Source organism: Nicotiana sylvestris, chromosome 1 (genome assembly GCF_000393655.2).
Source record: "Nicotiana sylvestris chromosome 1, ASM39365v2, whole genome shotgun sequence".
Classification (NCBI taxonomy): Eukaryota; Viridiplantae; Streptophyta; class Magnoliopsida; order Solanales; family Solanaceae; genus Nicotiana; species Nicotiana sylvestris.
This window is the reverse complement of record NC_091057.1, coordinates 172,208,926-172,234,322: the sequence shown is the minus strand read 5'-3', so window position 1 is coordinate 172,234,322 and position 25,397 is coordinate 172,208,926. Positions and strand designations below refer to the sequence as shown.

Below are 25,397 nucleotides of genomic sequence, written 5' to 3'. Positions count from 1 at the left end.
CTCACTAAAGGATCATTGATGATTGCAAAGGGAGTTGCCCATGGCATGTTGTCTAGGACAAATGCAGAAATATGCCAAGGTGAATTGAACGCGGCACAAGATAAGATTTTTGCAGATTTGTGGCACAAAAGAATGGGTCATATGAGCGAAAAGGGATTGCAGATTCTTGCCAAGAAATCACTCATTTCTTATGCTAAAGGTACAACGGTAAAACCTTGTGACTACTGTTTATTTGGTAAGCAGCATAGAGTCTCATTTCAGACATCGTCTGAAAGAAAATTGAATATACTTGATTTAGTATATTCTGATGTTTGCGGCCCAATGGAAATTGAATCAATGGGCGGTAACAAATATTTTGTTACTTTTATTGATGATGCTTCACGAAAATTATGGGTTTATATTTTGAAAACCAAAGATCAGGTGTTTCAAGTTTTCCAGAAGTTTCATGCTCTAGTAGAAAGGGAGACGGGTCGAAAGCTAAAGCGTCTCCGAAGTGACAATGGAGGTGAGTACACTTCAAGGGAATTTGAAGAGTATTGTTCAAGTCATGGGATCAGACATGAAAAGACAGTTCCTGGAACCCCACAGCACAATGGCGTAGCCGAGAGGATGAACCGCACCATTGTGGAGAAGGTGAGAAGCATGCTCAGAATGGCTAAACTGCCTAAGTCATTCTGGGGTGAAGCAGTTCAGACAGCCTGTTACCTGATCAATAGGAGTCCATCAGTTCCGTTGGCGTTTGAAATCCCAGAGAGAGTTTGGACCAACAAGGAGGTGTCCTACTCGCATCTGAAGGTGTTCGGTTGCAGAGCTTTTGCACATGTACCAAAAGAGCAGAGAACAAAGCTGGATGATAAATCTGTTCCCTGCATATTTATCGGATATGGAGATGAAGAGTTCGGGTACAGACTGTGGGATCCTGTAAAGAAGAAGGTCATCAGAAGCAGAGATGTAGTCTTCCGAGAAAGTGAAGTTGGAACTGCTGCTGATATGTCAGAAAAGGCGAAGAATGGTATAATTCCTAACTTTGTTACTATTCCTTCTACTTCTAACAATCCCACAAGTGCAGAAAGTACGACCGACGAGGTTGCCGAGCAGGGGGAGCAACCTGGTGAGGTTATTGAGCAGGGGGAGCAACTTGATGAAGGTGTCGAGGAAGTGGAGCACCCCACTCAGGGAGAAGAACAACCTCAACCTCTGAGGAGATCAGAGAGGCCAAGGGTAGAGTCATGCAGGTACCCTTCCACAGAGTATGTCCTCATCAGTGATGAGGGGGAGCCAGAAAGTCTTAAGGAGGTGTTGTCCCATCCAGAAAAGAACCAGTGGATGAAAGCTATGCAAGAAGAGATGGAATCTCTACAGAAAAATGGCACATACAAGCTGGTTGAACTTCCAAAGGGTAAAAGACCACTCAAATGCAAATGGGTCTTTAAACTCAAGAAAGATGGAAATGGCAAGCTGGTCAGATACAAAGCTCGATTGGTGGTTAAAGGCTTCGAACAAAAGAAAGGTATTGATTTTGATGAAATTTTCTCACCTGTTGTCAAAATGACTTCTATTCGAACAATTTTGAGCTTAGCAGCTAGCCTAGATCTTGAAGTGGAGCAGTTGGATGTGAAAACTGCATTTCTTCATGGAGATTTGGAAGAGGAGATTTATATGGAGCAGCCAGAAGGATTTGAAGTAGCTGGAAAGAAACACATGGTGTGCAAATTGAATAAGAGTCTTTATGGATTGAAGCAGGCACCAAGGCAGTGGTACATGAAGTTTGACTCATTCATGAAAAGTCAAACATACCTAAAGACCTATTCTGATCCATGTGTATACTTCAAAAGATTTTCTGAGAATAACTTTATTATATTGTTGTTGTATGTGGATGACATGTTAATTGTAGGAAAAGACAAGGGGCTGATTGCAAAGTTGAAGAGAGATTTGTCCAAGTCATTTGATATGAAGGACTTGGGCCCAGCACAACAAATTCTAGGGATGAAGATAGTTCGAGAGAGAACAAGTAGAAAGTTGTGGCTATCTCAGGAGAAGTATATTGAACGTGTACTAGAACGCTTCAACATGAATAATGCTAAGCCAGTCAGCACACCTGTTGCTAGTCATCTAAAGTTGAACAAAAAGATGTGTCCTACAACAGAGGAGGAGAAAGGGAACATGGCTAGAGTTCCTTATTCTTCAGCAGTCGAAAGCTGATGTATGCAATGGTATGCACTAGACCTGATATTGCTCACGCAGTTGGTGTTGTCAGCAGGTTTCTTGAAAATCCTGGAAGGAACATTGGGAAGCAGTCAAGTGGATACTCAGGTACCTAAGAGGTACCATAGGAGATTGTCTGTGCTTTGGAGTATCGCATCTAATCTTGAAGGGTTATACAGATGCCGATATGGCAGGTGACATTGATATTAAAAATCCACTACTGGATATTTGTTTACATTTTCAGGGGGAGCTATATCATGGCAGTCGAGGTTGTAGAAATGCGTCGCATCTTTACAACTGAAGCGGAGTGTATTGCCACTACTGAAGCTGGCAAAGAGATGGTATGGCTCAAACGGTTCCTTCAAGAGCTTGGATTGCATCAGAAGGAGTATGTCGTCTATTGTGACAGTCAAAGTGCAATAGAACCGTGCAAAAACATCATGTATCTTGCAAGGACGAAGCATATCGACGTGAGGTATCATTGGATTCGATAAAGAATAGAGGATGGGTCTATGCAGGTAAAGAAGATCCATACAAGTGAGGATCCTTCGGATATGCTGACCAAAGTGGTACCAAGAGACAAGTTTGAGCTATGCAAAGAACTTGTCGGCATACACTCAAACTAGAACCTCCAGTGTTACCTCCTTCAAGTGAATGGGACAGGAGAGGGAGGTTTGTGGGGTCCATCCCATAAATCAAGGAAGAAAATTTCTTCCTTGATTAGCAGCCCACGTTTCTTTTGTTGTTTGTGTCAAAATTGGCAAGCTTGCAGAAGGAAATGTCAAATGTAGTAGGCGAGGCTTTGCCTATAAAAGGAGAGCTTCGGCTCTCATTTTGACATACCAATCTCAGAGGAAAAATATATTTGAGAGTTAGAAAGAAAGAGTGAGGTTTCACAGATAGAGTATAAGAAAATAGTCTATGAGAAAAATAGAGAGTGAGTGATATTGTAGTGAGGTGGGAATATCAAAAGAGGAATATTTCTTTTGAGTGTTTTAGTGGTATTTTGAGTATTTTACTCGGACCTACAAAGTGTAAAATTCCTTGCTATAGTGATATCAGTTGCTCTCCTCAGGGTCATGGTTTTTCCTTTATTCAAAAGGGTTTTCCACGTAAAAATCTTGGCGTCGTTGTTACTCTTTTATTCTAGTTAATTACCGTATCTCGGTGCTACGTTATTATTCCGCTTTTATTACCGTGAATATTATTTTTGTGGGGGTTTATTCCCAACATATTTTACCTGTAGGAAGGGATGAGAGTGAAAGAGATGGAGAAAGTAAGAGAAGAGAGGGAGACATTTTTTTCCCAGTCAATAGAGGCAACTGTGATTAGGGAGGTAGAAGAGAAAGGGTTTTTCATTATTAAGCGACTATTGGGAGAAATAAATAAATAAGCAACCGTTAGGTTACTTATACAAAATAAGAGAAACGTAAAAAAATAGGGGGAAAATGCAAAATTGTCAAAAAAATAGAAAAACAAAGATAAATACAATTGCTGGGCATTGGAAGGTGCCGCATCACCTTTTCCATTCCCAGCTTTATATATAGATATATAGATTTTTCATCCACTAAATTTTATAGTTCACAAATTTCAAATTATAGCTTTATGTACCTATTATTAGTACAATATCAAATGCAGGTCCATCCTTAGGAATTGATAATAGACAAAGACAGGCCAATGGATAATTAGCCCATATATTTATATATAGTTGGATCCCACATTTAATGTTGAGATCATAGGAATGTATATAATTCACCAATTGTTTTTGCTTCACAAGTTTATAGGAGGAGTGCGAAACTTAAATAGTGCGAAAAATGGCACAAAATACGTTTCTACTGTTAAAAAAAAGTTACATAAATACATAAAACGCAGTATAATACTGCATTTTACTTTAACGGAAAGTTAGCCGTTAAAGTTAAACGCAGTACTATACTGCGTTTTATTAATTGTTTTTTTAGGAAAACGCATTACGATACTGCGTTTAATTTAAAAGCAGTATTGTACTGTGTTTCCCTATAATACGAATATTTATTTTTTAGTGTTATACTGCGTTTTACACTTAAACGTATTATTATACTGCATTTTACTCTGATTTTTGGGGCCACCAATAAGTGTTTTGCGGATAACTGACATAACAATAATTCAAATACATAAAATGTAGTATTGTACTGCAGTTTACATAAAAAAATTCTGCACCTCAAGCTCGGACTTGCCTTATTTAAAGGCGTTTCAATTTTATGAAAATCCATTCAATACTTTCTTCAAACTTCCGTTCATACTTCTCTCTTCTTCTTATCAATCATTTTTTTTATAATGTCTGAAGAATCAAAAATAAGGATTTCATTATATTGGGGGGGGGGGGGGGGTGAGGTTGTGCTGGAGAATAACTCTGTGAGGTATAGCTCACCTCCATAGTGTTATGTTAAATTGCCGCTTACAATGGAGTACGATAAATTGGTATCGTTGTTACGTAAAAAAATGAGTGTGAGGAAGCGTTCGGTTAACCTTAAAGTAACTGGTAGATTTCCGTATTCAGTGACTCCACCGTGGTTTGCTTATTATTCTGAGTTTAACATCGAAGACGATGAAACTCTTAGAGATTTTTTGCGGATTCTGGATGAATACGGAAAATTTATTGTAATCAAATTGTTGGAAATATACATCAAGGTTGAAGATGTTCCCAATAATGAGGGCGTGCATAGTAGGGATAACCCCAGTCATCGGGTGGTTATTCTGGAGCAGTTTTTGCTGGACAGATTGCTGATGAAAGAGCTTGCCTTGATTTAAACTTGTCACCACCGACGAATGAGCAACCACAAAATAATTTTTCGACTTTATATAATCCACAAGATGACTGGTAAACTTCAATTTTTCTACGCTTTAGCATTGTTTATTTATATTTTAATTGGATTTGTATTAACACTCATATTTTTCATAGGGGTACCGTCCAGATATGAATTTTACAAGTTATGACCCTGCCCCTAGTAGGAATATGCATAGTTCTGGCATATTGGACCACGGTGGTCCATCCGGGAGTCATCACCAACAAGAAAATATCCATCATGAAATGTCAAGACAGTACGACTTGTAAGTAAAGTGATATAGCTATATGTAAAGTATTTATCTAGTTGGGTAACTTATCATTTTGTTCTTTTTGTGCAGTGAAAACGAGCTTCTTGATGTTCCTGACCTCACATAGTTGCCCATAGACGACGTATTGACTCGTGATTTGGCAGATGCATAGAGTCAGGAAGATGATAGTGATTATGACAACAATGCGGATAAGTCTGGAGATGACACACCCTTCCCTAATGAGGGTGATGATGAGGAGGAAGTGAATGTTGAACGTGAGTTGACGAGGGAGCATGTTCCCCCACCTCCCGTTAGACCAAGAGTGTACGAGTCCCACGTGTTGAGCGGAATATTCCCTACCTTGATAATTTTCCAAGTATGCCGAACATGGATTCCCTCACAAGGGATGATGACGAAATTCGGTCAGCGATGTGGGATGAGTCTAGACCAGTGGTTCTGACAAAGGGCATGTATTTTCCCGATAAAGCTCGCCTAATTAGGGCTGTAAAAATCTATAGTGTAAGAGAATGTCGTGAGATGACGGTAAGGGAGTCAACTACGGAGGTATACAAGGTTGTATGCCGTAGAGACTTTATGGGTTGTCACTAGATGTTGCGTGCCAGCAAGAAGAAATCAGGTTTGTGGAAAGTGGGTAAATTTATTAGCACCCACAGATGTGAAATGGACACATTTAATGAGAATTATTTCAACCTGGATGTAGACTTGATTTCTCTTGTCTTGATTCCATATTTGGAAGTGTCCATTAAGTTCAAGATTAAAGAGTGTATTACAGCCGTCCACCAGGAGTATGTTTGTACTATAACCAAAAGAAAGGCATATCTCGGTCGCAAACGTGCCTTTGAACTTATTTATGGTGACTGGGATAAGTCTTTTTCATCGCTACCCAGGTACATGGCCGTACTGTAACACTTTAACCCCGGGACTGTTGTTGAATGGAGGCTTGAGCGGAGTCCGGACAGACCGGAATATATTTTCAACTATGTGTTCTGGTCATTTAAACCAGCAATTGATGGTTTTGTGCATTGTCGTCCTGTAATTTTCATAGACGGTACTCATGTCTATGTAAAGTATGATATTAAGCTTTTGGTTGCAGTTGCAGTAGATGCCAACGGACAAATATTTCCACTAGCTTTTGCCATTTGTGCCAACGAAAGCGAAGAGACGTGGACGCTTTTCCTGAACCACTTGAAGCAGCACGTTGTCAAACAGCATTCAGGTATTTGTCTAACATCTGATCGACATGGTGGTATTTTAAGTTTTGTACGACACTTGCCTGAGTGGCAGGAACCCTATGCATACCACCGTTATTGTGTGAGGCACCTGAAGGCCAATTTCCAGAAGAAATATCCTGACAAGGCCTTGTATGACTTAATGTGGATGGCTGCAACTGAGCACCAGCAGTGCAAATTCATGAGGCATATGGAAGCGATCCGACAACTAGATCCACGAGCCTATACTTGGTTGATGGGACATGAGTTTCACATGTGGACATTGCATGCTGATGGCAGTAGAAGATGGGGAGCCCTAACTACAAATGTGTCGGAGTCATTCAATGGCTTGTTGAAGTTTGCCCGTGGATTGCCTGTCACTGCCATGGTCCGCATGACATTCAAACAAAGTGCAGAGAGGTTAGTTGAAAGGCATGGAGCTGCATCGGCATTGATGGACTGAGGTGTTCAATTTATGCCAATACCCATGAGAAGATTTGAAAGGTACAGGAGGTGAGCACATTGGCATTCATTTCTACAGTACGATCATGATCGGGGTATTTTTGAAGTTAAGACCGCTATCTGCGGACACCATGGGAATAATCTACAAACGGTGAATGAATCCAGAAGGTTGTGTTCATGTGGGAAATGGACCATCTACCACATGCCATGCGCACATGCGTTGAAGTGCTTTCAACAAGTTGGTTTTGGGGCAACCAACTATATTGATAGGCAATACAGTGTTGGTGCATACGTAGACACGTATAGTGGGCAGTTGCAGCCATTAGGTGCTGAGCATTAATGGCCGCCGGAACCTTTTAAGATAGTATGTAACAAGGACTATTTGTGCAAGTTGTAAGTGCAAAAGAGAACGAGTATACAGAACCAAATAGATGTTGGTGACACCGTTTATGCGCGTAAATGTGGCATATGCTCGCAAACAGGACATGACCGTCGTAAATGTCCTTCAGGTGGTATGCGTGTCGGTGGTAATCCAGCTCCTGGTGCAAGTTCGTCGAATGTACCCAACTATCAAGGATACCCTTAGTCTTTTGTTTTCGTATTGTTTTTTTGTAATATGTGTCTGTACTTATGTATGTTGCAATATCTATCAAATAAAATTATGTTCCATAATCATGTTACATCTTAATTTTTAACATGACCTTTTGGTATAGTTGTTCAAATATTAAACTTATTGGTGTTTGTAAAAAATAAAAAAAAATTAATATTAAAAAAAAATTAATATGTAAAGCGCGGTATAATACTATATTTTTTTGAGTTGTCTTGTCGTTCTGAAAAAGCTGAAAACCATCTCCAAAAGCTGTTTTGTTGCAGAAAAATTTAATATGTAAAGCGCGGTATAATACTACGTTTTTTTGAGTTGTCTTGACATTCTGAAAAAGCTAAAAACCATGTGAAAAAGTTGTTTTCTTGCAGAAAAATTTAATGTGTAAAGTGCGGTATAATACTACGTCTTATTGGGTTGTCTTGTGGTTCTGAAAAAGCTGAAAACCACGTGAAAAAGCTGTTTCGTTTCAGAGAAATTTAATATGTAAAGCGTGGTATAATACTACGTTTTATGTGAAATCTTGCCAATAAATAACGGGTGCATTCTAGTTATTTTCTGTGCTTAACAATAACCAATAGCAAATATTTCCATAAAACCAAAGTTTCTCTTTAAGAAATGTCTCAACAACCCCTTTATGTCCCAAGGTGCTATTGCGGAGAAAAATGCAGTTTGTACAATTGGTGGGAAGAAGATGGACGCCGCTACTGGGCATGTATGAAAAAGTTTGATAGGCAACCCGACGAGCCTACATGTGATTTTGAGGTATGGATGATGAACCATGTGAGCAGAAATACTACAAAGAGAGAATTTATGATCTTTATAATTTGTGTACGAGGCAATGGGAAAGAGAGTGCCGAACCAACCAAGAAATTGAGGAGTTGAAGGCAAAAATCAAGGAGGTGGAAGAAGAAAAAAAAAGCTGGAAGACCAACTCAAGTGGTTGGCGCAGAGAATAGTAGCCGGTCGTGACTAAATAGTGGCTTGTACGTGTTGAGCGTAGTATTGTATCTTTATGTTTCCCTTGTCAAGTGTTTTCATTAGTTGTACTGTTTGTTTTTTGTTATGTGTATCTTTAGGTTTGCTATGTTTGTGTTTGTGTTGTCATGTTAAAATAAAATTGTTGTTCAAATTCTGTTACAATAAAAATGTTGTTAAAATAGAATTGTTGCCATTATTTACATAATGTAGTATTTTCTTCATAGAATTGTTCAAATATTCAACTTATTGGTGTTACTAAGGAAGACCAATCTAAAAATTTTACAAAAATATTATATGTAAATTGCGGTATAATACTACTTTTTTTGAGTTGTCTTGTCGTTCTGAAAAAGCTGAAAACCATGTGAAAAAGCTGTTTTATTGCAGAAAATTTAATATGTAAAGCACGGAATAATACTACGTTTTATTGAGTTGTCTTGTCGTTTTGAAAAAGCTGAAAACCATGTGAAAAACCTATTTCGTTCCAGAGAAATTTAATATGTAAAGCGTGGTATAATACTACAATTTACGTGTATGTAAAGCGTGGTATAATACTAAATTTTATGTGAAATCTTTCCTATAAATAACGAGCGCGTTCTAGTTATTTTCTGCTCTTAACGACAACCTATAGCAAATATTTCCATAAAACCAAAGTTTCTCTTTAAGAAATGTCTCATCAACTCCTTTATTGCCCAAGGTGCGACTGCGGAATCAAAAGCATGATGTACGATTGTTGGGAAGAAGCTGGACGCCGCTACTGGGCGTGTATGAACAAGTTTTATTGGCAACCCGACGTACCTACATGAAATTTTAAGGTGTGGATTGATGAACCATGTGAACAGGAATACTACAAAGACAAGTTGTATCATCTTCATAATGTGTGTACGGGGCAGTGGGACAGAGAACGCCAATCCAAGCAAGAAAATGCGGAGTTGAAGGCGAAACTCAAGGAGGTGGAAGAAAAGAAAAAAAAGCTGGAAGACCAGCTCGAGTGGTTGGAGCAGAGAATACTAGGCGGTCATGACTAAACAATGGCATGTATGTGTTGAGCGTAGTAGTGTATCTTTATGTTTTCCTTGTCAAGTATTTTCATTAGTTCTACTGTTTGTTCTTGTGTTAGGTTTGATATGTTTGTGTTTGTGTTGTAATGTTAAATTGTTGTTCAAACGCAGTTAAAATAAAATTGTTGTTAAAAACGAATTGTTGCCATTATTTACATAATGTAGTATTTACACAAAGTACAAACATAAGTAAATCAATGAGTCTCGCAGCCTGTGTGCTTTAGTGCTACTGCTGGCCTGAGTCGCATCTCCTGTCGCCCGGGTACACTATCGAGATCATCATCATCAAGGCATCTCTTGATGTAAGGATGCGCAGCAGCATCGACAGTACAACTGGCAGGATCGGTAGAAGAGGCCGTCGGACTGTCAACAACTTACAAAACAAGTACTACGCTTAGCATTTGAGAATGTATATTAGTATTGTACGTGTTAAGTCAAAAACATTTTCTCGCCGTGGTCTCACCGGCCTCCTGAGTATATGCATCTGTGGTGTCCTCATCAGCGCATACAACGGCCTCCGTGATGGGCTGGGACGAAACCTTAATAAGAAAATTAAAAATTAATTAATGGCAAATCATTAAGAAAAAAAGAAAACAAATTGAAATTTTACAGTAATAAAAACATACATACATCTGTGGTAGATCCGGATCAACTGCTGGGGATGAGGCATAACTCAACCTGCGCTCGCCATCCACATCCCGGGTCGGCCGATCCTCAGCTGCGGTAGATGGGCCTGAAAAGAACTAGTCTACATCCCCGTCGAATGTACCCGTGATCAACAATGCATCTGACAGGGTGACCTGTGATGCTGGCAGAGATAGCTGAAGGCTGTACGACGACATGCTGCTGGAAGGCTCATCTACGTGAGGGAAATAACCCGGCTGAGCATCTCCAAGATCCTCATCTCCAAGTGCCTCAACGCCCCCTTGCTGGGGACCACCTCTTCGTCGTCCCCGGCGACCTCGTGGGGCACCCCTACCTCGTGGGACAACCCTGCTTTGTGCCCTACCCCTACCTCGTGGGACAGCCCTACCCCGATAGTACTCCTCTGGCGCCGCATACTCAGCCTCGTGATCCAACCTCGCACCATCTCTTGCTTGAAAAAGGGTCTGACGAGCCAACTCTTCCACCCACCGGCCATACTCAACGAGTGTAGCACTGTCGCCATGCTGCTGCATCTCCTATCCCAACTGGTAGAACAGGTGATGCCTAATAGACTGCAAAACATTTAAAATATTAATTAAATAACGCTATATCACAATTATAAGATATTAATAAGCCACAAAAACATACCAGTGCCTCGTGCCTCCCGGCGTATGGTCTGTAGTGCTCGCCAAGTACATGAATGGGGTTCCCGATCATCAGTCGGGTGTGACAACGGTACCATGACGTATACAGCTCAATAGTGGCCTCCTGGATATGTGAAGGTGGTGGCAGAATATAGTACTCTCGCTGGTCCCAAATATGGACCTGCTGCTCTAGCCATCCCATAAATGCATTGTCCACCCTGGTACGGTCATCCCGCTGATAATGTGTAGGTACCCATGCAGGCTCCCCCGGTATAGGCTGGGGACGATGAAACTAGCGAAGCACACACTCTGTGGCATGATACTCAACCACATCGAAGAAGATCATCGGGAAAGTACTCCAAAGCAGTCGGTCGACTGAGTAATAATCGGGCAGTTGAGCTAGCAACTCGTCGCTGTATGGAGTCCAGATGAACTACCAAATAATAACATAAAAGTGAGTATGCGCAACACAACTCAATTTATAATAAGTAAGTATAGGTACATATTTACATGTCCGGCCACCAGCATATCTAACACATCCTTGACAAGGGGGAGATTAAGATAAGCATCAGTCCCTCGGTAGTTCCCATGCCGGAGAACCCACCTCGTAGCTAGAGGGAGAAACAAAGGTGCTACACCCGACTCTAGTGGTGGTAGAGGTGGATGTAACGGCATGATCCGCTGACAGGCCCAAACCTAAGATAAAAGGTTAACGTAAAATTTAAGAGTCATTTTGACCATATAGAATTCAGAGTAATGAACAGAGTATTCGAAAATGTTGTCACCCATAGAAGGGGCAGGAAACCACATATGTCCACCTGGCAAAGCATGCTCGCCCGGCACGTACTCCTGTACAGGTATGCTAGAATAGCAGCAACCCAGTTGTACAGGGGTAAATCATCTAGATGCTGCAGATGATGCAGAAAGCGCATACTCACTAGACTTCCCGAAGTGTTCGGGAACAAGACACCCCAAAAAGCAGGAGCAGTGCCAACCTCTTGTACCGCTAAATATGTATAGATTCTATCTCGCCGGTAATGTTTGGGTGCAATACCTCCATATGCTCTCTGATAGCTGACAAAGAAACGCGACTGCCTCCTCTAAGTACAGCCTCACCTTGTGGTCTGTAACCAGTATACTGCCCTATCAAATCCAAATACTGGGCACGCGTCATGGATCTCATGTACTGGGGCAATGCAACGGCCAGTCCATCTACGCGCAGCCCATACAAAACCTGAACATTCCCAAGCGTGATGGTGGCCTCTCTAGTGGGCAAGTGAAAAGTGTGCGTCTCCGGTCGCCACCGCTCTACCAAGGCCGTGATGAGAGACCAATCAAGCTGCATCCGCCCAATCCGAAAAATCGTAAAGAAGCCCGTAGCCTGTAGGCGCTCGACTACGCGGGGATGGAAATGATGCTCTCTCAAGAAGTCCCACAAATCGTCAGGTCTCCTGGCGCGGAGAGGCTGATCCGATAGATATCCCTCCCATACATAGGAGGACCTATGGTCACCCTGCAACACTAATAGCTCATCCTCGGCTGGTCCAGGATGCACAGGCGACAAGTCCATGTCGTCTACTATAATTTAAACAATATTAATTGTATGTTTGTGTTATAATAAATTAAATAAAGAATTATTTAATTGCACTAAGTAATTATCTATGGGTTCCAGGCTCGATATTTGAGGCCCAGTAGCACCAAGATATCCTTAATTATTATGTGTATCAATTTCAACATTTTGAGAATTTTGTTAGTTTAATAAATATAATAATTAATTATTGAATTGAACTGAGTAATTATCAATGGGTTCCAGGCTCGATATTTGAGGCCCGGTAGCACCAAGTTATCCTTAATTATTATGTATGTCAATTTCAACATTTTTAGAATTTTGTTAATTTAATAAATTAAATAATTAATTTTATAATTGGACTGAGTAATTATCTATGGGTTTCAGGCTCGATATTTGAGGCTCGGTAGCACCAAGTTATCCTTAATTATTATGTGTGTCAATTTCAACATTTTTAGAATTTTGTTAGTTTAATAAATTAAATAATTAATTATTGATTTGTATTGGGTAATTATATATGGGTTCCAAGCTCGATATTTGAGGCTCGGTAGCACCAAGTTATCCTTAATTATTATGTGTGTCAATTTCAATATTTTTAGAATTTTGTTAGTTTAATAAATTAAATAATTATTTTTAAAATTGGACTGAGTAATTATAAACGGGTTCCATGCTCGATATTTGAGGTCCGGTAGCACCAAGTTATCCTTAATTATTATGTGTGTCAATTTCAACATTTTTAGAATTTTGTTAGTTTAATAAATTAAATAATTAATTATTCAATTGGGCTGAGTAATTATCAATAGGTTCCAGGCTCAATATTTGAGGCCCGGTAGCACCAAGTTATCCTTAATTATTATGTTTGTCAATTTCAACATTTTTAGAATTTTGTTAATTTAATAAATTAAATAATTAATTTTATAATTAGATTGAGTAATTATCTATGAGTTCCAGGCTCGATATTTGAGGCCCGGTAGCATCAAGTTATCCTTAATTATTATGTGCGTCAATTTTAATATTTTTAAAATTTTGTTAGTTTAATAAATTAAATAATTAATTGTTGATTTGGATTGAGTGATTATCTATGGGTTCCAGGCTCGATATTTGAGGCTCGGTAGCACCAAGTTATCCTTAATTATTATGTGTGTCAATTTCAACATTTTTAGAATTTTGTTAGTTTAATAAATTAAATAATTATTTTTAAATTGGACTGAGTAATTATCAATGGGTTTCAGGCTCGATATTTGAGGCCGGTAGCACAAGTTATCCTTAATTATTATGTGTGTCAATTTCAACATTTTTAGAATTTTGTTAGTTTAATAAATTAAATAATTAATTATTAATTTGGACTGAGTAATTATTTATGGGTTCCAGGCTCGATATTTGAGTTAATTTGACAACACATATTAATTTGCTAGTTTTGTAAGTTTATTTTTATAAATTAAATAATAAATTTTGTAAATGTGTAATTGGATAGAGTTTGTAGTTAGTACATACTTAAACTACAGAGATTCTACGCTAAAAGACTCAATATTTTACTACGCTAAAAGGCTCTATATTTTACTACGTTAAAAGGCTCTATATTTTACTACGTTGTAAGGCCACTATTACATATAAAAACAACAAAAAAACATACATATGAACAACAAATTAAATAAATAATTCAAGGCTAATAATTAACTATTTTTTATCCCAAGGCTAATAATTCAATCCGGGTAAAAATAACATACAAATTTAAACACAAACATAACACAAATCAACATGAAAACACATTCAATAAAACAAATATGCATATGCTCTACGAGTTTCGACATAAACAAAATCAAACTACCTCGATTTAAGTTTTTTGAAATAGATCCAAATTAAAATTTTCAACCTGAAAGAAGGAATCCAAGACTTGTGATGTGTACGAGACCTACACTCTTCGCTTTTTGTGTACGGGTGGGGCCCAAAAAATTTTTTTTAAATTGCGGGGGGCGGGGGCGGGGGGGGGGGGGGGGGGGGGCAGTGGTGGTGGGATTAAAAAATGGCTTCTTTTGTGAAGCCAAGGAAGAAGAAGGGTCCCTATAATTTATTATAAGAAAACACAGTACAATCTGTGTTTCCCTTAAATGCAGTATTGTAATGCGTTTTCCTATAATAAATTATAGGGATTTAAATGTCCTGCAGAAGTGGGACCAAATATTAGAGGAAAACGCCGTACAATACTGCGTTTAAAGGAAACACAGTATTGTAATACGTTTTCCTAAAAAAAATTAATTTTTTAATAAAATGCAGTATAGTACTGCGTTTAACTTTAACGGCTAACTTTCTGTTAAAGTAAATATAGTATTATACTGCGTTTTATGTATTTATAACTTTTTTTTTAACAGTAAAAACGTATTTTGTGCCATTTTTGGCACTATTTAAGTTTCGGACTCGTTATAGGAGAAATTTATCACTCGGGTCCGCTTTTTTGTTGGGTCGACCTCTTTAGAACGTGACAAATGACCATATCTTAGATAACTGAATTTGCGACTGTCAACTCAATGTGACCCCTGCAATATTTAAGCAGCTCGGTTTTAGGATTCTAGCACATAGGCTATAGCTCAACTTAGCCCTGAATGACCTTTCATTTCCATTTTGAAACTAATGGGTTCATGGTTACTTTGAGAAGCTAGTACTTTCAATCTTTTAGCCCACTAATTCAACACATAGCATCATCTCTGCTTCAATATACTGCACAAGTTGATAAATGTATCTTCGGCCTAACTCAACCCCAAAAGCTAATTAATTCATGATGATGTGAGGATTGCCCAAGACGATCCACATCCTACCAATGTGAGATTCGATGTGGGATTCAACACAAGGGTTTTAAGAGAAGCACAATCATTACCAGAATCGAAAAAGATAAAAGCGAGATGGAACACACACTGGTAATATAAGAGGCTAGAAACGATTATACAAGTTGAACCTTTCACTCTTGCCTATATTTTGCTTGCAACATTCACGTAGTCTATAACAACTTTTAAAATTTGCACATTCGTCAAAATAAAATAAAAAACGAAAAATGTGAATTTCTTATCACCAAAACTAAACACACTACCCGCTAATTTTATAGTTTCACTCTGCTGCAGCATCTTCCATGTTTCCTTCAGTTTGTATTTCAGGAAGAGTTTCCAAGTCCGTGCGGATATGTTTCTCTTCCAAGTGGGTGGACGAGTCAGAAGTATCAATCGGATCATCTTGAACTTCTCCCATATTCTCAGCAATTGAGGCATCCTCGCCTTCATCAGTAGTTCCATTTTCATCACTAGTATCTGTCTTCCCAGCCTCAGTCACATTGTTATCTACTGCTTTAACAGTTGCATTACCCTGGATGACTTTTTCAGCCAGAGAAGACTCCGTATCACCAGACACGTCCAAAGAATCTACCGGGGTTGAGTCTACCCCATCGTTTTTAGAAGAAAATGATAAATTAGAAACAAGTTGATTATCCCCCATATCTGTAGCGCTGCTGCTTTGCTGTGAAGAACTAATTGATAGGCTGGAACCTCCAGAAGTTGTGTCCTCTAGAGTAGCATTATATTCTTGAGTAACTGCCTGGGTTCCATTCTGTAGAGATATTTCATGCATCTGTGTGCTCACTTCTGTCGAGTGGGTTCTCGATCCAGAGTTATCCGTTAATCCTTCTGTTATTGTGGAATTTGAAACTGAAGCATCTGTAGCAGTGGATGAGATTGGATCACCATGCTTCTCTTCACTGTTTGTTGTGTTTGGAGGACTGCCTTCTCCATCTGCTTTAACAACGTCTGCTGTTGTGTTTTGGCCAGTATTGATCTGCATACTGTTATTAACACCAACTTCACTCGTCACTTCAGCAGCATGTTCTGCTTCTTTTTCTATCTTACCACTATCATTTTCAGTGGTTGTTACGACTGTATCATGAGTTACTGCACTTGAAGCATCATCTGCTTTATAATGTTCTTCACGCGCCTCATGCGAACTGCTCGAATCCTCATCATGATCATGGTCCTCCAACAAATTCTCTTCCTCCACCTGACTATCATTCACTTCAGGATCTCTCTCTTCAGTTTCCTTCTCATCATCTTCTCCTCTTTCCTTGTCTTCATCAACAATATCCTCTTCTTGATCAACCTCTACATCAGACTTCTCTTGATCGTGATCGTGATCATCGACCTCGTCTTCTCCATCTTCTGTGTGTTCAACATTCTTCTCTTTAATCTTGTTCTCCTCTTCTAGATCTTCTTCCTCAGGCTTATTCCCTTCTTCATCTTCCACTGTTTCATCTTCTGGTTCCTCTTTATGCTTCTCATTAACTGTATCCAATCCCTCAATCCGGGGTTGGAGATCTTTCCTTCCGAATTTCACAGGCTCATTGCTACTTTCAGTCTTTATGGGAAACTTAGCATCATTTTCATCAAATTCCTTCTTTTTATCATGGGAGTGCTTGACCTGGTAAATCAACCAAAAGCAAACAGCAAGCAACAGACAGATTTGTAAAACATGCTTAAGCTTGATTCCTTTGGATCTATGGTTCCTACTGGGTGACTGCTTGTACATGGTGAGTTTTATTACCTGTATGCAAAGAGTTATTGAATCTGTCAACACGCAGAGTTACATATCAATTCAAGCACTACTCAACAGCTTCAAGGCAATTTAGTCATCAATCAAACTCAATAAAAAGCGTGGTCTCAACCTGTCAAATATATTCAGAGCATAATATAATGTCTCCAGCTTATACAATGCATTTGGCAGGTTTAAGCTAGCTAGTGGGTTGGAGAAACTAGTGCTGATGGAATCTACCATTATATTAAGTTTTAGATTTGCTAAGAAAGTAAACTGTCGCTGTAAGAAGCAGCGGACCATTGTTCACATTAACTTAGAAAAAGCTGGAATTTATGTTAGTGTGTACATCTCTTGGCTAAAGAGGTATCTCAAACAATTAGGAGAATCCCTAACAAGAGAGGAGTCATTTGGAAGTAGCGAATACATTTCCAGATCAAGATGGATCAACTGTTTAAATTCACCAAAAGGAAAAACTATAGACATTTCAAGATCTATTCGTGCCTGACATATAACTAGCGACCAATCCCGCCAGAACTTGACTTTGGCAAAACTTTATTAAAACTGACAATAGTTTGAATCTCTATATAGTCAACATGATATGGCCAAAGTTTTAAGGCCATAATGTTCTGCCACAGTTGGACTGGTTTGCCTAATCGAAGAGCAACTACGCAATATCAAAAGAGCCCCAACCTAACTTGTTCACTGTAGTAGATCCCCACATAGTAAAGAGCCCACTCGGGTTCGAAAGATACAATGTTCATACTCGAGTTGCTCAAACAGAAATATCAGGAATAGTGTGATCCAGTAGGGGCTTGCCTTGGAATACTGTGAAGGAGCTCAAAGCTATTAAATTATTTTATAATCTAAAAGGAGAACAACAGGACTCTTTTACAATATCATAACCTCCTTTCCCACCGCACCAGCAAACCTTGTTAAAGAGCCTAAACACCATTCTGTTTCAAGTACTCCTTCCGTTTAAATTTATGTATTAGTTTGACTGGGCACAGAGTTTAAGAAAGTAAAGAAGACTTTTCGATCTTGTGGTCTTAAACTAAAGATGTGTATAATGTACCAAAACACCCTTGAATCTAGTGGACTTAAATATGCCATGTGGAAAGTTGTAGTTAAAAAGTTATACTAAATATAGAACGAGACATTCTTTTTTATACAAACTAAAAAGGAAAGTAAAACACATAAATTGAAATGGACGGAGTAGTATATGGAAATTAGGCGCGAGACTACCATGTTTAAGAAGTCTAAATTATTTCAGCTCCCATGTAGCTGACAGACATATGGCACCACATAGGCTGACAATCAGTGATCTATTTTTTCTGAAGTCAACTATCAACTAGGTATAATATATGGTAAACTATAGGCTGGCTAAATATTTCTAAGCAAGAAGACCAGCTGTACTTAGGGATGTAATCACGATATCCTACCTCACCTCCTTATGATAAGGGAAGTGAAAAACGAAACAGGGGGAGAGAGAATGGCGGGTTGCAAATTTGTGTAAGAAACTAATTCCATGTGATGCCTTATTATTATTATTGCTGAGATGGTTTGTTCTGGCAATACCTATTCTAGGTCAGTCAATCCATTTGAAAGGAAATAATATTAGGTGCATCATCAAGGTGCACGGAAACTAACTTGTTATTTCAACAAAAAAATTGGTGCATTGACCATAATATTATATCATAATCCAACTAAACCACAAGTTCCAGTTTAATAAGGAAAAAAAGTTAATCGAGATAAATAGGAAACAATATACTTACTCATAATCTCTGAAAGAATATGCTTACCCTAAATTTTAACGATGCCAGTAAGTAAAATGTGAAGTTTTCTTCATTAAAATAAGAGGGAAAAGGCAGACCGAGCGCAATTGAAGCCTTTACGAATTTCATTCGTAAACAAGAAGTGCTAAGGCTTCCATGGAAAAAGGCACAATTTTTTGTTCAGCCACTTCCATGTCCTTGTATAATGCTATTCATAAAAGATAAATGCTGAGAGATTGCTTTCATGAAAAAAAAGCCCAATATTTTGTTCAACCACTTCTAAGAAAGTTGTCTTAATTAGCATCAAATTCATAATTCTCATAATCCTTGCGATGCTATAGCAAGTCGACCCAAATGAAAATTGGATCAAAACACTCCATAGTCACAGTTATAAAAGTATATTTCTTCATTCCCTAAATTAACTACTGGAATTGAGGAATTTAACACAGAATATGGAAGGTTGATTAATACAGGGAAACCCTACCAACAAAAAACCAACCTCCACAAATGTACTGAAAGACTAGGACAATTATTCCAACTACTTAAAAGTTCCCAAACTTAAACCCCAAATAAATTTACTCCAAGAGGAGAATTCCAACCTAAGAAAAATCACACCCAAAAGACTTACTCGTTGAATTACCCAAACCCATTTGCACAAGCAGTCGATTTATCAGAAAAAGATCAAACTTTATGTCTCAAGCGACTAATATTCCTATTATTCATCAGACTACTTGCAATCCACAGAAATATAAGTGAGCTAACACTAGTTGTAGCACAAACTCAAACACTCAACAGAACCACACAATAAGCAAGAAATAATCTTCAAAAATAGACCTTGAAACAGAAAAAAAAAAAAAAGTAGGGAAAGAAGAAAGGAAATACCTGATAAAAGGAGCAGAAAGCAAAGAACTTAGTTCCAAACTCCAAGGTCAAGAAATGGGAAAAAGGAAAGTAATACTGTAGCTTAGTCAAAGAGTTTTCCTTAAATAGTCTATGTGTAGGTATGAATAGAAATATAAAGCGGCCTTCAACATCTCTCTCTATAATTCTTCTTATTCGGATCTAGAAAGGAAGTCTGTACTTAGCAGTGTGCACAGTGAGGGAGATCAACTTTGGACGGGTTCGGGTATTTTTACCATAAATGGAGCGGGTCGTAGGTCTGGCTTTTGTCGTCGTACGATATCAGTAGTATTTTTTTTCTAACCAATTTATGTGCACCTAGTAATTCTAGATACCATAATTTTAAACAGATGATAAAGGACTAAAAAAAAAGTAACATCTTCTTTTAACTAGGTTGTGATTTTAATTTTAATCTTTGAAGAATTTCATCCACTTTATTGATCATCTATAGCGTCCTTGAGTGCTTTCTTGTCATATGCAATATTATCTATTCGAATAAACAAAACATTAATTCCTGGATCATTAATTCTTGTGGATAGACCAAAAATTTAGAAAAAGAAAAAAAAATGAGCGTTACATTCATGATCACATGCAAAGCCAACATGTGTTATGGGTCCTTTGTGTGGGGGAGGGGGATATAAGGCTTGTGAATTTGGACCTACCCTAATTTTATTATTCTTCTTTTTGTTTTTTTTCTTCCTCGAACCATGCACGGATTGAATGTGAATTATTCTTATGATCAAACTTTCGCGCAAAAGTTTCAATTCGAAGTAGAAAATAAACATTAAAAAATAATATGTGTATTACATATGTATCATATTTGTATCAAATGTGTATTATATGTATATCCGTGTATATCTGTGTGTATGATATGTACGTGATACATGTATCGTAGAAGGATTTTTTGAACTCGATTTTAACTGCGAATTTTGATACCAAATCAGTCTAAATCACCTCCAATCTTCCTCAAAATTTGTATATTGACTCATCTATATATTTTCAATAAATTTCAACCATACCCATTAAAAAGGTCTTTTTTTTGTTTGTATAATTAGTTTTTTACAATTCTTTTCTTTCCGTCTTGTATCTAATGTTGTTGATCACTCTTAAAAATATGGAAGAAGATCTTTGCGTGTGATTTTTGGAGAGAAAGAACTTTATATATATAAGTGGGCAATAAGAAAGTGAGGTGACACATCTCTTAGGCCAAGAAACATATTTATCTTTTTTCTCCCTTTTTTGAGTTTTTTTATCATTATTTTATCTTCATAACCTATATTTTTAATAATCTTAATAACTCTCATGTCTTTGATATCCAACCCCCCAAATATTTAATATGTAACTTTATGACAATTTGTATTTATATTTTATCCTTTATTTATTTTAAAATTTTTATTTTTGTAACTCACGCCTCTTTAGCTTCCACTCTTAATAATATCCATAACTCCTATGCTTTTCATAATTCCCAAGTATTTAATTTAAAAATTTAAGATACCTTATGGTATTCCTCTACTTTTGCCTATAAATTCATAACTATTGTTTCATGAGATCCCTACCCAATGTTTAACCCTTTTCATTCCATATATGAAATGGTAATAGTGTCATATTTACCGCGGTGTTAGATTCATATTTTAGTTTTGCTTGAGGAAGAAGAATCTTGAATGATGATCTGTTTGTGCGAGAAGGTATCAACAACAGCTTAGAAAACTATGCATTGATTCTATATTTCTTTTTTCCTTTTATTTTCTTATGATTAAGGTTCCAAACATGATATGCATGGTATTTCTTCTTCTTCTTTTTTCTACTTTCTCTCTGATTTTGAGAAATGGTATATCTATGTAATCTGCTTTAGGATCGGTGTAAGATTCATGAATCAATAGCAAGTTCTTTCTGATGTTAATATATTTTGGATGTATACTAAAGGTCAAAACACATATAAATACACATATTGTTGAATAGTTCCAAAAGAGTTTTAAGGAATATCCCAATTTGGAACATTCAACAAATAACATTGCTAAAAATAAAATTTGGTAGTTAATTTTCATTAAAGGAAGTTGTAAGCACGTGATTTTTGCCCTATATGAGAAATACTCCCAAAAATGCAAAATAAAATGATTTTCCTTGGTGTGCAATTTTGAGTATTTTGTGACATTTTTGGATTATTATTTGTATTTGTCTGTGTTTGTTTATTTGCTAAATTAATAAAAAATACAAAAATATATCGCATTGGCATGTAGGATTTAATTCTATAATTGTTAGTAATTAAATTAGTTTTATCAAAATTAAAAAATTTACAAAAAATATGCATCTTTTGCATTTTTAGCATTTAATGTCCAAATGAACAATTTTATGCTTAATTATTACTTAATTGTGCGTTAATTGTTATTGGTAGTTAATTTGCACTTTTATAACTTAATTTAGTTCTTAATAATAATTTAAGTATTCTTATAATTTAGTTTTAGAAAATAAAAGAAGAAAAGATAACAAAAATACAAATAAAAATCGGATTGGGCCACTTCTTCAATTTTCAACCCCAGGCCCAAACAATTGTCCACGACCCAGTCCACTTCACACGGGTCGACCCGGTCCGCCCCATTAACCCATTGACCCAAGACCCACTCTTCATTTTGTCAAAACACAAAACAAAAGACAAACCAAAAAAAAAAAAACCTAAGAAAACCTAAAAACTACCAGCCCCCCTCCATCCTCATCTTCCCCAAACTCTCAAACAAACCCAACGTCCATGGCTGCTGCCATTCACCAGCTTCACCACCAAACGGACCCTTCCACCTCCAGCTGCCTCCCCGTCATCGTCACGGCCCAAGCAGTCCAGCAAACACCACCTCCATCGTCACCTCCTCCTTCGTTCTTCATCCAAACACCACCAAAAAACGACCATTATCATGGTCGCTACAGCTGCATCTTCGTCGTCCTCGTCAACCCCTTTTTCAGTTGCTTCGACTGCATTTGCTGCCTCAACGATGTCCTTGAGTCTAAACCAAACCTGCTCCTGTTCTGCCATTAATTTGTTTGTTAAATTAATTTTTCAGATTTTAAGTGAAAGATTAATTAGTTATTTTTCATGTTTATTTCATGTTTGTATTGTTGTTTAAGTGAATATTTGTTAGTTTAATGTTTGTTAGATCCAAATTGAAATTTAATTGGTTATTTCTTCAATTTGTTTCATGTGTTATGTATTTTCCAGAAAATATTAATGTTGTTTGAATCGTTAGAATCCGTCATGTTTGTTGCTTAAAGATAGATTAAATTCATGTTCGTCTTGGTTTGAAGTTCATGTTTAAATCCAGTGATTTAATGTGAGTTTATGTTTGTCTTTGATTTGTTAGTTTAATTTGAATCATGCATATTGTTGTTTGTATTATTGTCTCTTTGTTCATCCATTAATGGTCTAAATTAACCAGGATTGGTTCCCGATATGGTTGATTTATTTCCATTAATTTGGAGTTTGTGTTGTTCATCATGTTCATGTAAATTGTTGTTGAAGATTGTTGAGAAATTGGTCATCTTGACTATATTTTGGTTGAGTTATGATTAATTGATTGTTTAGAGCAGAAGGGTAATTTGGTAAATTGCATTGCATTCGGGGGTAGATTTGTAATTGCAATAAGGTCGGAGGGGTAGTTTGGTAATTGAACATTATTTTGATTCTTTATGTTAAGCATGGGGGACAAATATAATGGGGTGGGGTTTTTGATGTACTTGTTTAATATAATGGGGAACAAGACAAAACATAATGGGGAGGAATCTTGTACTTTTTTAATATAGGCATGGGGGACATATGGTAATGGGTTGGGAATGTGGTATTTATTTAATGTAGGCATGGGGGACAAAGTTTAAAATAAAGAAAACATTATGTAGTGGGACAAAGCATGCCATTGGGGGAATAATTTTGGGGTTGAGAATTGAAGACTTGTCTTGCTATATATAGAGGACTATTCTTGACATTAAGGGACTAGAACTTGAACCTTGAGAGGATTTTTTTTTGAGAGAAAAAAGAAGAGAGTTTTTAGAACTTGAATATTATTAAGAGATACTTGAGAGAGTTTGTGATAGTAAAAGAGAAAAACAATTTGAACTTTCACTCGAACAATTCTGTTTGTTTTTCTTCGAGTGTTATTCAAAAATCCGAAGCTACTGCATCTCGTATCTTTTCTCTTCTCTGCTTTGATTGTGATTGCACTTTGGCACTGCTGATTTTTCAATCCGTTGCTGGGTTATTCTACTGGTTATTACTGGTTTTGCGGTGTTGCTGAACCTGCTGTTGCCGCGTTATTACTGTTGCTGACTCCTACTTCTTTTGTTCTTGTACTGCTGTTTCCAGGTACACATTTGTACACTCTTGGCTTGAAGCGAAAAATGAAATATTAATCAGGCTCCTGTTCCTGTTGAATTCTTTTGTTTGGATCTGTGTTTGAATATTAATTTTCCTCTCTTTGTATAAAAATGTAGCCGATTAATTAATGAATAATGAGGTTGCATATGTATACTTTCTTCATCTAATAATGTTAGTTTACATTAATCGAAGAATAGTTAATCTGTTTTGATATTATTGTGTATTTATCTCATGTTCTAGCAAATAATAAAATGTGGAATGAAAGCAGTTTTTCCTTGTACAAACGCGATCGCAATTTTCCGTTCACATTAGCCGTAACTTAATAACTAATAAGTTGCGTTTTTCAGCATGTAAATAATTAGGAGATTTTTCTTTTATTTTAGAGACGAACTTAATAGAAAAATGTAGTCGCTATAGGTTTATCCTTTTAAAATAAAAATGAGACGAGCCTCGCCAAATAAATCACAAACCGCCGGGGCCCTCAATAAAATACATAACCATTGACTAGACTTTGGATTTGGCCGTTTAATGAACCTTCACGGCCTCTTCCTAAAATAACAATACGTTAGACTCTTTAGGACGCGCCTTAATAAATCTTACCTTCTTAAACTCGGGTGCACATTTATGTGACCCAAATCCAATTCTCAACGGAGTCGAAATGTGTTTCCAATCACGGGTACATTGATTGTGACGTGGTTCGAGATGCGTGTCCATGACGTTGCAAATTCATTTAAAAAAAATAAGAATGAGATGAGCCTCGCCAAATAAAATACAAATTGCGGGGCCCTCAGTAAATATTTGCTTTAAAAATTGTTTAGACTTCGGGATGGACCGTTTAGTAAAATTTCACGGTCCTACCCAAAATAAATACGCTAGTCGCTTTAGGCGCGCCTTTAATAATTTAATTTCCTTAAACTCGGGTGCACATTGATGTGACCCAAATCCAAATCTCAACGGAGTCAAAGCGTGTCGATGACCACGGGTACATTGATTGTAACGTGGTTCGAGATATATTTTTATAACGTTGCAATTCTTGATAAAAATAACAGTAAATGATAAAAGCGGTTGAAAGATAAAATTTGCACATAAGTTCATATTGTATTTAAAATCAGATAAATAAGCCAAATATAACAGTTGAGCGACCGTGCTAGAACCACGGAACTCGGGAATGCCTAACACCTTCTCCCGGGTTAACAGAATTCCTTATCCGGATTTCTGGTACGCAGACTGTAATATAGAGTCATTCTTTTCCTCGATTCGGGATTAAAATTGGTGACTTGGGACACCCTAAATCTCTCAAGTGGCGACTCTGAAATAAATAAACAAATCCCGTTTCGA

The 25,397-nt window shown here is 37.4% G+C and overlaps 1 protein-coding gene across 1 annotated transcript; it reads right to left on the bottom strand.

Moving 5' to 3' along the window:
- Positions 1–15,361: 15,361 nt before the first annotated feature.
- On the bottom strand, positions 15,362–20,021 carry LOC104230006 (uncharacterized). Its single transcript, XM_009782740.2, has 2 exons — positions 19,688–20,021; positions 15,362–17,042 (listed from the first exon to the last, which is right to left on the bottom strand). Exon 2 carries the CDS (start codon positions 17,025–17,027, stop codon positions 15,567–15,569), a length of 1,461 nt encoding a protein of 486 aa, XP_009781042.1. The 5' UTR covers positions 17,028–17,042; positions 19,688–20,021; the 3' UTR covers positions 15,362–15,566.
- Between the last annotated feature and the right edge of the window lie 5,376 nt (positions 20,022–25,397).